Raw genomic sequence first — 15,325 nt, forward strand, 5'->3', positions numbered from 1 at the left:
TAAGAAACATAAATTAGCTTGAACATAAGCCTATTCTGTCCTATGGTAAGTTTCACTGATATACATTTACCCATTACAGTGTAATCTGTAATATAAATGAGATTTTGGCATACAATATGCTATATGGAATAAAAGGACCTTAAGCTTATAAGATCACTAATCTTTATTGGTTTAAAGCTTAGAAACATCAGAGCCTTTAATAATCTCCAATACCTGCAAAAGTTAATCACTCAGTTGTTTGGTTTATTTTGAGTACAGAATGGAAAGTAATGAACTGTTAAGCCCTCTTTGCCCATGGTAGTGTAATGACATTCTGCTTGTCAAGAAAATCTTCTTCTTCCTCATCTGTGCTGCAATCCCCAAGTGACAGCAAAGGCTGCATTTCACTATTTCTTCCAGGAGTGCTGAAATTACATTAGAAGATCAATACACAGCATATGGTACCAAGTTTCGGCTCTCATTTGTCTTATGATCTATACTACATATGTTGAAGTCATTGGAAGCAGGCTGAATGGGGCCATAAGTTTTGATGCTATTGGGATATACTAAACTTCGTCATAACAAGAAATTCTCATCATTTTCCTGCTTTTGAGAAACAAGGCTACAATTGTACCTAAGGGAGAGAACTTTTATGGGCTATAGTATTGTCCTTCTCTGATGATTTTCAAGGAACTTCTAAAACTTGGAGAGTCTTGTGTTATAGTTAAAATCATTCATCATGAAATTGGGTGCTTAAAAGAATCCTAATGAACAGACATTCAATTAAATCATTCCTTAATGCACAGTAAATTAGGAGGATGGGGATAGTCACCCAAGATTAAAGAAAGTTAAAATTCAATGAGCCTAACTATTTGCCTTGAATTTTTGCTTAATAGTTTGTTCGTTTTGGATTTTATGTATAGGGAATCGGACCACCCAAAACTTTAACACATGCATATCTGACAATGGTTGGGGGTGGATGGGGAGGGAACACCCTTATAGAAGGAGGGAACAGGGGATAGGATAGGATAGGGGGCTTATGTCTGGGGAACCTGGAAATGTAAATAAAAAAATATCCAATAAAAGAAAAAATAAATAAAAAATAAATGTAGCTTGAGTGAACAAAATTGTATATCATTCAGATATTTTGGTCCAATTGCCAGCTCATGTATATCAGAAAATATGAGCATGTTCACCCTGTGATGGGCATCACACTTTGATAGATTATTTTATCAAACCCAAAACAGCCCAAATCATCAATCCATAGGATTATCTGTAAGTCATTTGGACAGAGAATACAAGTGCAAAGTGGGGTTAGGTGCTGTTCTTTTACTTGTGAATCCTGTTTTATATCATGTGTCCCCTTACGTTTTTAGTCCAAAAATTTTTTTGTGAAATGATGAGCACACATATTGAATTAGTAGAACTTTAGTAACTTTTAGAAAAAAGAGAAATTCCATAATATACTTCTTTTTAAAGTATAAACAATTCAAGAGCTCAGGTAAATGATGCAACAGTGCAAATAATTCAAGAGCTCAGGCAAAAGATTTTCCCTTTCTGAAAGACTTTAGTTACATAATTTTAATTTCCTTTCAGCAAGAGACTTCAACCCAATCTGAGAGACTTAAAAATCGAGAGATTTTTATTTTGAATTTATTTTCTTATTTCTAAAAGGAGGCATCTTCCTTTAAACTTGCCAATGACAAAAGTAGCCACATTTATTTCTTTGTTGAAGCGTTTTCCAATTTGAGCTATGTAGCTTTTAAATAAATACCCATATTCAAAGAAGTGCAAAATTGTGCAAATTAAAATGCTGGCAAAATTCTAGAATAAATTTTAAAGAAAAACCTTCTCAATGCTTTATTCTCTAACATTTACATTGGGTAAGAGTATACTTGTGCGAACTATGAAAATTTATCAGATTAATTAATTCAAATAAGACAACTGTCATTCAATATAATACTGGAGGATTATTATTTCCTCCCCTCTCTCCACACACAGTATGACACACAATATATAGTAGAGAAATATCTTCTAATTAAAATAACACACTTTTCTGGTTTTTACTAAATCACATTGTTAGGTCCAGACAAGATACAAACATTCTACAAAAAATTGCCATAAATTCACATGTGGGAAAATTTCCTTTACATGATAAAGAAAAGAGATTGGAGCTCATCTACACCTGCTATTCAACATCCTTCTGCAAAAAGCTGTAGGCTTAACTTACCTGGACTCAGTTCCAGAGGGCTCACTCTCACATGGCATCTCAAGGAGGTCTTTGGACATCCGACTTAAAGTCAGAAAATTGTCATTGAATGCCTGAAACTGTTCTGAGGGTATGCTGTGAGATTCTTCTGAAGGATCTGAAACATGTGATTCCATATGTCACTACTGCATTCATTCAGGAAACAGGTGAACAGCCTATGATGCTGGAATTTGCCCAAACTGAATAAGCAACTTATAGAGGTTCCACCCAGATTCGGCAACACACACTGTTGTTCTGCCATGGTTTTCTGCTTCCCTTGCTTAGGGGAACTGATGCTTTGTATTGAAAGAGTGGCCTGTGAACCTTAAGTTTCCCTTTTCATCAGCTGGCCTATGGTTCAGCACCTTAGGTGTAGACAAACAGTGCATGTAAAAGAAATAATATTTAGAAAAATTTATACAAACTACTCTAGATCAAAGTATGGAAATAAATACTCATATGTTAGATCTCAAGGCATTTTTTTCTGACATTGATATAACTGTCTTTTTTCATATAGCTTCTCACATAGCCTAGATTGATAGAATATGTAGCCTGGGATGATTTTGAACTTCACAGCCCTTTATCACTACAGCTGAATCTTGGAATTACAGATGTAAATCATTGTGCTCTGATTATAATCTTCTGGAGCTTAAATCTAGAGTTTTGTGCATTTAGCATTCTAGCAACTGAACTATATCCCCAACCCATAAAGTCATCTAAATTATCATACTCTATACTGTGATGACTGTTTATGCTATCACCATCACTGGGTGCTATGACAACTTTGACAAAAGTGTCAAATGAATAACTTCCTGGATGAAAGGAATAAACACTGACAGTATTCTCAAACTGGACTGAAAAATATTTAGATTTTGGTGGTTAATAGTAACTTACAGTTTTTCAGCAACCAGATTTCCCCACTGAAAGTAATTTACATTGTTCCCAATGAAAGACAGTCCTCAATATATTTACAGATTTAAACTTCCTTTAAATTATTTAGCTCAGTGATTTTCAAATTATGATACACTTAGATAAATTAAGTTTGAGATGAAGTTCTTTCCCCACAATCCCAAAGCAATTAGAGAGTCACCTAATCTCATTTATATTTGAGGACTTTTGATAAAATTTGCTATGAAGCAAAAAAATCCTAAAAGTTTGGGTTACATTAAAAAAATCACCACCCTCACTTGTTAGATAGGAAAAATGAAGACCCACAGAAAAGTAGTCGCACACCCTACAATGAAAAATGATACTGAAGAAAATTCCTTTAGCTACAAGTGGCTATGCTATACCTTCTAATTTTTACTTTTGTGCTGTTCTCTTCTCCTGCATTCAGACTTTAAGCTGAAAGAACACCACCAAATCCCAGAAGGCAGTACCAAATAAAAGACGATATTACAGTAAAGTTGAGGGTTTTAGGTATACTTCATAGCTCAGGATGAGCACAAAATGCACAAAGTCAACACACAAAGATACAAAGTTGATATGTGACAGCCAAAAACAGAGGACCAAAGAATCAGAAGTATGGTGCAATAATAAAGGAAAGATTAACCTAAATTCAAGTATTGCGTTAGACATCTATAATCCCATCACTAGTGTTTTGGAGGTAGAATGAGGAAGATCCTTAGTTTTAGGCATGGCTAGAGTGTGTAGCAATCTTCAGACCAAGCTGAACTATATGGCAAGACCTTGTCTCAATTACATTAATAATAATTAAAAAAGGAATTGGCAGAAAACACACATTAAGATAAAAAATATTTCACAAGTCCCTTGACAACAAAAGAAGTAACTACAACAACAAAACTAATCTCAAAGATCCAAAATAAGAAACAAAATTAAATGGCCACATATTCTTCAATTGGATCTTATCCCCTGTCCCCCCCCCCAAAAAAAAGTAGTGAGCTCTAATAAAAGCTTCAGGACAGTACTGTTAAATATGTCTTCTGGAATAGAGAAGCATCTGCATCCTATTAACTGCCTTATTCTGAACACTGAGGCACGTATGTGAGATGTGTTCTTGTACAGAGAGGTAGACATTGATGATTTCTGGCTAAGTCACAAGGTTTATAACTAACTTCCAAATGGATCAAAATATACAAGTGCACAAAAGGCATTCTTTGCACTGCTCTCCCTTTCCCCACCCTTTTCTTCCTTCACTCTCTCTCCTTTTCCATCTTTCCCTCTTTTCTGCTCTTTATCTTAGGACATATATATACCCAGGAATTGGTCACATTTTTCTTCTACACATTTTCTGAAAGTTTGAAGTTACTTCAAAAAATTTGTCAATAATAGTGAAGGAACAGTGAAAACCATATCGTTAGAGAATTTGTCCTTGAAATCCTGACATAGATTTTGAGCTTTATAAACAGCATAATAAAAGAAGGTAGAAATAGAAAGCATGCAGAGCAAACTTGATGGCAATTCTTGGCTATCACCCTGCCTATATTTGGAATTAATCAAAATTCAAGTAGCTGGATACATTTGTGAGGGAATTTTCTTGATTGGATCATCTGAGATGGTAATATCTTCCTACCAACTGGGTCACATCTTCTAGTGGCAGCCTATATCAAGGAGAGGCTTTTGAATATTTCTTGCTTGTCCATGTGCTCAGTAGAAAATTTCTTTCTTCGCTGGCATTAGAGCTCACTTCTTTCCAATTTTGGCCTATTCTGAAGACAAGTTTCAAGAACTGAACAACAATCAGAATTTTGGACTTTCTGTTGGGAGACTGTCATTGTGAGAACCCCAAATAATGCAATAACTAAAGGACAAATTGGAAAGGTATTGTTAAAACAGGATCCAACTTAAAATAGGTTCCCATCAAGAGAAAACAGAATGTAACAGAATCCAATTCAAAGATACAAAAGCAGAGAATATTTTCTGAAAATGAAAAATTTATTCTACAGTCAGAAAGAACAGATTCCACTGTAAAAAAATCTCCCTGATCCTGTCACTAAGTATCCAAGAACCTAAGACAAGATAGGACATAAGCCTAGTTGAAATATGAACAGAATAAAATGTATAAAAAACTTGAATAAATAAATAAAAGATATTCTCCCAGGATAGAAATGAGGAAAAAGTGGTGAAGTCACAAAATTAAGAGAACATAGAATTAAGTCACAGAAGAATCGAGAGCCAGGAATATTCCTGTAGGTTTAAAAGAATCTGGAGTCACTTTAGTAACACATCAACAAAGCCTTCTCTGCAGGGAAAAGAAAAAAAAACAACTAGACTATTAGGCTCAACCAAACAATGCTAAAAACAGATGTCTATTATTTTATAAAGGAAAGAAAGCTCAGATCTACTAATTACGTACATTCAGGTCATTTATTATAATGGACATGTCTCCAGGACCTGGCAAGCTGGTTTCCCAGGCCAACCTCTTGCCCAGGAAGACTGGCAATGTGAGTTTGATCTGCAGAATCTTTGTAAAGGTATAATGAGAAATGTAGCTTGGCAAAGTTGTCCTCTGCATTCTGCCCTTGCTAGGTCATACTCACCCTCCTCCTTTCCTGCATATCGTCCGTAAACCCAGACACACACAGTAGACAGAGAAATATTTAAAAGATATTTTAAAGACACATCATGTCAAAAATACCATTATCAAACTTTTAAGATGAATGAAAATGTTCTCGATCGGACTTAATCCACAGGAATTTTGAGCAAGAAAGAAACAGGAAGGTAATCTTAAGATAAATTATGACTCACTGAGATGTATTTATTACTGTCTTGACTAGCATGTGTATTAGCTTTTCATGGCTCAAAATCTCCATGTCAAGATCCAGGTCAGAGGCCCGTATCTTCCAGTCTCAAGATAACAGGTAACAGGTGACAGGAGTGCCTTCCATTTCTGGATTGTAGTTCATTCCAGATGTAGTCAAACTGACAACCAGAAATAGCCATTATGGCATACGATTCAAGAAAGTGAGTCTCAAATAAGGGATTCAAATAAATTAGTTTCATTGTTTGTTTTAGAGATGAATTAATCTGGGTTTTTTTTCAGTTTTCTTGAGTTTTAAGAAATAACACAAACTTTAGAATGAACGGTCAATATTTTACTATTTTTTGACTAAAATGTGGCAATTTTCTATAGTTATCTTAGCAGCAGTATTCTGGTGAAAATACTTTGCAAACATCTATACTTTCATTCTATTAAGATTTTAAATATGCCCCTCTGATTACAATTTAAAAGTACTGTGCAAAGTAGCAGGAATCTGTTTTTAATGAAGTTACAATACACCTCCTTCCTTTTAATCTGTACCTCAATCTTTGGGAAGGTGTTTACTTCAAGATTGAAACATTCCCTTTTGAAAGGAGGAGGGAAACTCAAAATGCTGGAAGATGATTATGTGCACTGTATATTCTGAAGCTGCTTTCTGTGCCCAGAGCTCTAGTTGCAGTCTGGGCATTGTCTTTGTCATTATTACTGAAGTATCTCCTGTCTCAGTGTTTTGTAAAAAAATGTTCTCCTTCACCTCTAAGAGGATAATAAAGATCTGATCAGCCTATGGCTCTGCAGGATAGTTAAGACAGAACTTCCTATCCAATGACAGGGTCCCAGGTGGAGGGGTCACCCTGGGGGTCATCATGAAGGAGTTGCTGTTAGGACAGGGATGGAGCAGGAGCAACCATGGTGAGGTCAAGACGGAGGATAACAAGGCACATGGCTGGAAGTAGCCAAGGTGGTCAGGTTAGAATCGATGAGTATCTTGCCTAGCTATCATGCCAAATGTTATTATGAACTATAATAGGTCTCAATATCATTATTCTGGAATAAGGGAGAGATAGAAAAGCCCCAAATAATACTTTTACATCAAAATAGATGAGAAGCTCACAAGACTCCTAAGAACTCTCCACACTTAACAGAAACAATAAGGATTTTCAGTAGGAGTATGAGCAGACGACTTCCTCGGAGAAACTGCCTGCAAGCTGAGCAGAGAATTACAGCAACAGAACTTGAATACGCATTCATTCACGCCAGGTTGGGCTTTATTGTGTACAGAAGTCATCCAGACTTCTGAAACCCAATTAATCTCCTTGTTTCCACAAGCAAGACATGAGTGGGACCACTTATATGGTCTGCCACTGACTTCTCTTGCTGGGGTGAGTATAAATATACCCCCTAGTTAGGGTGTTTTAAGAATAGTAAGATTTTCTGAGGGTATGGTGTTTTTGTTTGTTTGTTTTTTGTTATTTGTTATCTTAGTGGGATTTGTTGGATTTTGTTTGTTTTTGTTTTTTTTTTCTTATTGCCTGAAGTTTTCAAAATTGAGTTGCATCATGCTTAGGAAAGCAGCAAAGCTGTCTAAACTTAGTTAGGGAAAAAGAGGGCTATTAACATCAAAGAAACAGAATAGAAGGGTTGGGACAAGAGTGGCCTCTTCATGTAAAGTTGGTTTCAAACTGTGAATGACTTTAAGAAGTTTGCCTCCCTGATGTTTTGTTACTAGCAGACAGTAGCAATGTTCAAGAATGCAGGAGCTATTTGTCACACTCTTTGAAGCTATTCAGGTTAGAAATAGAATGACCAAGTAGACTTCCATCCTAAACTGTGGTCTGTTACCCAGCAGCTTGGGCACTGGGGCATCATCTCAGTCCTTGGGACCTTGTTAAATAATAGAGACATACTCAGTAAGCATATGGAGAAGATATCAATGGATCTGTCCACGTGTTCTAGATTGGGAATAGCTGCTTAAAAGTCACAACAGCTCAATTCCTACCCCCACCCCACCATAAAGGATTGGCAGAAGATTTCGTAAAGCTGAAGATATTAAGCTTCCATTAAATTGAAAGAAAGATGAATAAAGAGCTTTTAAAATTATTTTTCATTATAGTTTTAATGTGTGTGTGTGTGTTTGAACACACACACACACACACACACACACACACACACACACACACACCCCAGTGCATACATGAGGATGTCAGAGAAACATGGAGAACTCTAACATATGTGTCCCTGTGAGTAATTTCTTCCTTCCTTTTTTTTTTGCTATTGGATCTTTTTGTTGGTATTGTTGGATTTTGTTTTGTATTTGTTTATTTTGTTTGGTTTGAGGTAGGGATTTCTTGTACAGTCCTGGCTATCTTGGAATGCTGTAGACCTGACTAGCCTGGAATTCAGAGATTACCTGCCTCTGCCTCCCAACTGCTGAGATTAAACTTATCTCCATCACCCTGCTGGAATAATATTCTAGTTGCCATTTTTGACCAATTGGCTTTATACACTGAAACATCCTGCTGGCCCCAAACATGAAGGTTCTTACGTCACATCTTGTTTATGTGTTTAGGTTGAGGAGGACCACATACAATTACTTAAAATATGGGGTACTAAATGTTTTTGTGTGGTTTGGGGAATATCTAAGGAAATAAGTTATAGGGGAAGAGAATGCCTTTATGTTTGTAGAGTAAGACATCAAAATGAGAAGGAGCCCACCCTTGAAATTGCCTAGAGGGCCAAATCCAAAATGCTCAATTGTACAGAGACCTAGAACCAAACATGACTGGTAAAAAAAGAAGGAAGGAAGGAAGGAAGGAAGGAAGGAAGGAAGGAAGGAAGGGAGGGAGGGAGGAAAAAAGAAAAGAAAAGAACCAACGGGAAAAAAAACAAAAATCAATCTATGGAATCATTCTAAATGACATTCTGCTGTACTCATAGACTGGTGTCTAGCCCAAGTCTGATCAGAGAGGTTTCATCCAGAAACTGATACCAGATACACAAACCTATGGCCAAATATTAGTTGGATCTCAGAGAATTCTGCAGAAAAGACAAGAACAATTCATGGAAATCCACAGAATCAACCGCTGTGGGCTCACAGGGACTCACATAGACTGAACAGACAACCAGGGTGCTTGCCTAGGTCTGACCCAGGCCCTCTCATATATGTTACAGTTGTGGAGCTTGGTCTTCTTGTGGGACTCCTAGCAGTAGAAACAGGGCTATCTTTCTCTCATTCTTTTGCTTCTTTTTATAACCATTTTCCACCACTGCTTACCTCATTCATCCTGATTAGGAGCCTATGGGCCTAGTCTTATTGAAACTTGATGTGCCATGTTTGATTGATAACTATGGGAAGCATGACCTTTGCTGAAGAGAAACAGAAGTGTACTGGAGATGGAGAGGAGGTCAGAGAGCGAAGGATTGGGAGGGCAGAGGGGAAAGAAAACTGCAGTGTGCAGTTAGGAAGTAATATATGAGAGAAGAATAAATAAAATAGTAAAAAGAAAAAACTGAATCAGAGTACAGAGCTAACATTTTACGAGCAAAATCTAACATTTACCTGCAGGGTTTCTCAGTATATTTAATTCTTTCTCCAAAGTGTCTAAAGCTTGTTGATCAACAGTGTTGCCTCCGAAAAGCTCATTCTGTTCAGTGACGTCAATGTATTCAATTTCTGAAATTTCAGAAGCAGCTCTGGATGGAAATTGAGGGTCTGCACTCTTTGATCGGCTATAAGAGGATAAAAGGCAGCTGGTGTCTTTTTGATCAGAGTTGGAAACAGGAATATTTGCTGTTGATGGTCTCTGTGATTTCTGGCCTACAATAAGAAAAGAAAGTAAACAACTGCTTTCATATCCCAAGTGGAAATGAGGTAGGGTGGCACATGTCTTTAATCCCATAATTCTAGCACTCTGGAGGCAGAGGCAGGAGGATTTCTCTGCTTTGGAAGCCAGCCTTGGCTGGCAGACATGGCTACACAGAGCAATCCCATATTGAAGAAAAAAAAAGAAAGAAAAATAAAGGAAAGGATAAAAGGAAGGAGGGAAGGAAGGAAGGAAGGAAGGAAGGAAGGAAGGAAGGAAGGAAGGAAGGAAGGAGATCCTACATGTGTGTGTGTGGGGGGGGGTTTATATACTTGTTTAATTTATAGTGTGCATACAGGTGCAAAGGTTTACACATATGCACACATGTTAGTGGAGACAGGGTTTCTCGTGATCTGGAGCATCATCCAACTCCTTTGAGAGCAACTGTCTCTGTGGTCTACGTTTACCAATTAGACTCCACTGTTTAGCCACTGATCCCTAGTGTTCCTCCTAGACCCACCATCCCAGGAATGGGAACACAAGCACATATCATAGTGCCTGACATTTTACATGGGATCTAAGGATCAAACTCAGGTCCTGGTACTTAGAAGGCAAGCACTTTACAGACGGAATCATTCCCTGTGCCCCACCCAACATTGCACATTAACAATGCTAGTTGCATCCCTGCTGAACACAAACCAATAGAGTGCATCAAACAATATTAGAAGGAAAGACAGGTTTTGATTGTCAGTTATTTGAGCTATCCACAATTAATTAATCTCAAATTACATCCATGGTGATAACTCCTCTGGAGCATTTTCTGCATTCAAGAAAAGAGAGCCTAATTTTAATAGCTGTTAAGACAAAATATCATATGACAAGTCAACTTCAGACTAGTGTAACACACATGCTCTATTCTTGTCTACCCAAAGCTGGATGCCCTTACCTGATCCTGAAATTCTAGGAAAATTCTACAGTCTGTCTTGAGAGGGAGAAAAATTATATATACATGGTATGTTCATAAACAACTAATTTTACTTAACAGGATATTTATTTATTTATTTATTTATTTATTTATTTATTTATCTATTTATCTATTTGTTACATTTGAAGACATATAGTCTAGTATTGAGGGCTAGGCCAAGTCAGGAATTTTCCTGAGGTCCCAATGCATGGAGAAGGAACTTAGTTCCCCAACTAAATCCAGATACAGGCTTGGCAATGCTTGGCATGTCCTTCGGCCAACACCTTGGGGAGCCGCAGTTATAGATCATGAACAATCAGCAATTCTCATTGTATGGATGAATTTTGCTGGCTTTATCTCATTTTTCTTTTCAGAAGAACTGTATACAAGGTGTTATACTTTTTAAATATTTTACTGAAAATAGATTTTTCTCTTATATGATACATCCTAACCACAGTTTCCCTCTTTCCACTCTCCCTACTTACCCTGCCACCTCCCCGTTCTCCCCACTACCCCTCCATTTCTTTTGCAGAAAAGAGAAGTTTTCCAAAAGATGACAGCCAAACAGGACAAACCAAGATATGAGACAAGGAAAAAGTCCTCATTGTGAGGTTGGAAAAGTCATCACAACAGGAGAAAGGAATCCCAAGAGCAAGCAAGAGTCAAATACACCTCTTAGCAGGCATAACATATATGCAGAGGACCTGGAGTAGGCCCATGCAGGTCCCATGCTCACTGCTTCATTCTCTGAGAGCCCATATAAGCCCTGCTCAGTTGGTTCACAGAACCATGTTCTCCTCACGTACTCCATCCATTCTGCCTTCTATAGTTGTTGCTCCCTCTCTTCTGTAGGGTTCTAGATAATTACTTGGTATAAGACATCAGCTTGTGCAAAAATGCTAACTGTAACTTCCCCATCTGCTTAATCTTTACATGCCTGGCCCTCCCATTTAGGAGCTTGTCACTGACAGGCTAGTATGTAAAAATATGGATTTAAAAAGAAAATGAGAGTTCATGTTTAAATTTTATAAATTTGAATTCATTCTCTAAAGCTACTGGCCCTTCTGTGACACAGTCCCAGAGCAGACACTCTCAGGTTACTGTTCTTTCATAGTTCAGACAGAATTGTTTCCATTTCGGAGGTTGGCTCAGTTGGTTTCTTTAACATGCAATCTTCTGCTACAGAAAGAATGGAAAAATTTTAAATTCCATGGAGCATAAGTAGTTCAAAATTTTCACTTTTTTTTTTGCAAAAAATTCAACAAAAGCTATGGGAATTTTGAAGAAGTAGACTCAAAGATTCACTGAACATGTTTATCGCTTTCATTTACCACCAGATTTATAGAAGTATTTCAAGTTAAACAAATAATTTAAAATGTAAGTTTATAAGCTCTTAAAATGATCTTCATATAAGTTTTGAAATATGCTACTGTTATTCTTATAGAAATCATGATTGAACATTTCCTCAAAACATTGTGTCACAATACAAACTCAAAAATTTAAATTAAAAAAATTGGCTATGAAGGTCACCCTGTATAAACTAAAGAGTAACTTAGTCTCTTTTTCTTCCTTTTATTCTATGTTGAATGTAGTAGATATCCTCAGAAGCCCCCAGATGCAACATGTAAATAGTTAATTAAAATTCACTAAGAAAACACACAGAGGGTATGGATTGTAATGAACATTACAAAAACCAATTTTTAAATTACTTTGCTAAATGTAATTATGAATAAATTAAGTTTCTGACCCTTTTGTGACTGTGTGCAGAACAATTTCTGAAGAAAGGTAATCAACAGGCATTTGCCTGTGTATTGATTCTTGTTAAAAATGCCCTCATTATTTTGATGACCAAAATTGAAAGTGGTTTTCCTTTTATAGAATGTGGAAAGATGCCATATGCCATTCAAAGCCAAGAAGGAACAAGCTGCCACTCCTTCATCAGGTTCACCCCAGCAGAAAAGCAGCTATTGCAGGAATTTTTTACAGAGCACAAATGTCCTGGATCTCTGGAAACATTTCTATTTTCTGTGTCATGAAGCCTCATCAAATGCAAAATTTAAAAACATTTATGTTTCTCATTGAAACAGCAAATAAAAAGAAGGTGTTATTAGTAAGACCTGGGATTCTCACAACAACAACAACAACAAAACAGAAGTGAGAAAACAGTAAAATAACACAGAGGCCCTTCAGAAAACTCAGAGAGGACTCTAGTAGCTGCTGCTTTCAGCAGCATCTGGATTCCACTGAATTTGAAGCTAACTGATCCCAATTGAAAGAAATGTGCCCAAGGGATAGATCAGATATGCTAGCACAAAACAAAAGGCCATACAATCCCCCCTGTTGGAAATGGACTCCACTATTGTTTGAAGTCACCAAGACACAGAGACTTTATTTATTTATTGCTCCTTCAGTTTCACATCTCATTTACTTCAGAATTTAATTTTCGAGTGCCAGTTGAAGCCATCATCCCATACTAAAAGACACATGCAAACACACACACACACACACACACACACACACACACACACACACACACACACTACCATCATTGAAAATGTAGTATCGGGGAAAGATTAATTTGATTGATTCCAGTCAGATTCTAGATATAACCAATTCCTTTTGATGATACCTTAAAAACACATGTTCTAGACTTAGTACCGACATTATGATAAATATTGAAAAGAAAAAATATGATGGTATTAATGGGCACAAAACCACTAATGAGATTATGACACATACATCAATCACCAACTCATAGTTGATGTAATTGTTACTACTATTCTATATATAACACAATTATAAACATGAATCAATTGTAGCATATAACTTGCTGCAGCATTTTTTTCTGTGCAGGTGTAGAGAGGTTGGTAGTCAATATAGAATTCCTTCCTCCATCATTCATATTTTTGAGTCATGTCTCAAGGAACCTGGAATTCACTGATTGATCTTAGACTGGCTGGCCAAGCAGGCCCCAGGGATCTCTTTGTTTTTACTTCTCTAGTGTCTGGATGATGGCCATGCTCCACTGTCCCTGACTTTTATTTGAGCTCTGGGATCAAACTCCAGTCCCCTTACAAGCATGGAAAGCAAATTCAAATTTTTCTACTGGGGCATTCTCCAGCCTTCTTGCGTAGCATCTTAGCAACAAGATTTTTATCAAAGGATCAAAGAGTTTGATCAATAAGTAAATTGGCAAAATATTAATTATTAGAATACTTGCTATCCTGCATGCTTTTAAGAATTACTGTTAAAAATGAAAATGTGTTCTCAAAGGCTTCTAGAAACACAGAGACCATTAGCTGAGCAGCATGGTTTTGTGGGTAAAGTGCTTAGCTGGGCAGCTAAGAACCTTATTACATGTTTGCACTGACTGAGAAAATCAGTTTGTGATCTGATGTATGATATAACCCACACCTCATCTTTAAAATTAGAATTTAAAATACAGAATTAGACAGTGAAATGTCTTAAATTCGATCCAACTCTGAGAGCCTGTGAATTAATACCTCTTTCACTTCGATGATAAAAATAATTTGTTAACCTCTAAATCTATCAAATACTGTGCCACAATTAAGTTACTCAAAATGAATCAGACATCACCCTTGCTGTCAATTTGCACTCCAGAATCTAGAACCAGTCTCTATCTCTGAGGAGTATGCAAGTTCCTTCCTGCTTTCTAACCAATGAGCATGAGGAAATATAAGTTAAACATTAAGCTTATCGGAGAAAGAAATAACTGGGTGAAGGACCAGGGGAGCAACATTATTTAGGGTGGCCTCAAAGACCTAACTGAGGAGGTAGAATCTGATCTGAGATTGAAAGTAACCTCATGGAGCCTTAATGGGTTACAGAAGAAGGGTTGAGGAAGCTTCAGACTGGCCAACCTTGATTATGATGACAGCAGGAATTAGCAACCTCCACCTTCCAACCTGGTCCAGCTCTCCCACCACCAACCTTAAGCAGGAATTTACAACCCTGACAGTGATCAGGCTTCACTACTTGTCTGACCTTATAGTTTTGTTTGTTTGTTTGAGGTTTTGTTTTGCTTTGTTTTTCATCCAGAACCTAAAGTGCCTTAGTATGTAGATGAAATATCTTCCACCACCCATATTCTAGTCACACAAACCTTAACCCAGAGACCCTGGACTCCCCCTTAGTGTGTTCATTGCCTGTGTTCATGCAGATCGAGATCCTGCACTGTACCCACTCACACCCAACTAAGCTTCACTCCCTCCTATTCAGCTAAGTGTGCAACAGTACTGGCAATATCGATGGAGAAGTGGACACTGAGCGAGCAGCACAAACTCAAGAATTCTGAGGACAGAGTGGAATTCTGCAAAGCATCCTGAATCAGAGGGGGAAGCATTTGCTTAAGCTAAAAGTAAGAAGAGTATTGTCTGTCTAAGAACAAAGAGAAGACAATGAGAGAACAGTATGGGAGAAGATGCCATGAGGAGAGGTGTGGAGGAACTTCAGGTACAGTCATTCATCAGAAGGAAGATTTTTTTTTTTTTGGTGGTAGTGAGGGGTGGGGGCGTGCATTCCATTCCACTGCTAGCTGTGATATGCTTTCAGGAAACTAAATGTCATGATCTTTGCTCACATTAAAATAC

The 15,325-nt window shown here is 37.2% G+C and overlaps 1 protein-coding gene across 14 annotated transcripts in view; it reads right to left on the bottom strand.

The window, feature by feature from the left end:
• Window positions 1–210: 210 nt before the first annotated feature.
• The window catches only part of Zbbx (zinc finger, B-box domain containing), a 111,287-nt gene continuing 96,172 nt past the window's right edge, over window positions 211–15,325 (bottom strand). For 13 of the 14 annotated variants that reach the window (XM_063282111.1, XM_063282109.1, XM_063282110.1 and 10 more), the window contains 3 exons: window positions 9,508–9,765; window positions 2,210–2,345; window positions 223–404 (listed from right to left, as the gene is read on the bottom strand). In XM_063282111.1, the coding sequence (XP_063138181.1) occupies window positions 278–404; window positions 2,210–2,345; window positions 9,508–9,765 (521 nt within the window). In that variant the 3' untranslated portion in view covers window positions 223–277. Of the gene's footprint in view, window positions 405–2,209; window positions 2,346–9,507; window positions 9,766–15,325 lie in introns of all 14 variants that reach the window. The other variant, NM_001029922.2, reaches the window with a different exon arrangement.

This window comes from Rattus norvegicus, chromosome 2, assembly GCF_036323735.1.
Source record: "Rattus norvegicus strain BN/NHsdMcwi chromosome 2, GRCr8, whole genome shotgun sequence".
Classification (NCBI taxonomy): domain Eukaryota; kingdom Metazoa; phylum Chordata; class Mammalia; order Rodentia; family Muridae; genus Rattus; species Rattus norvegicus.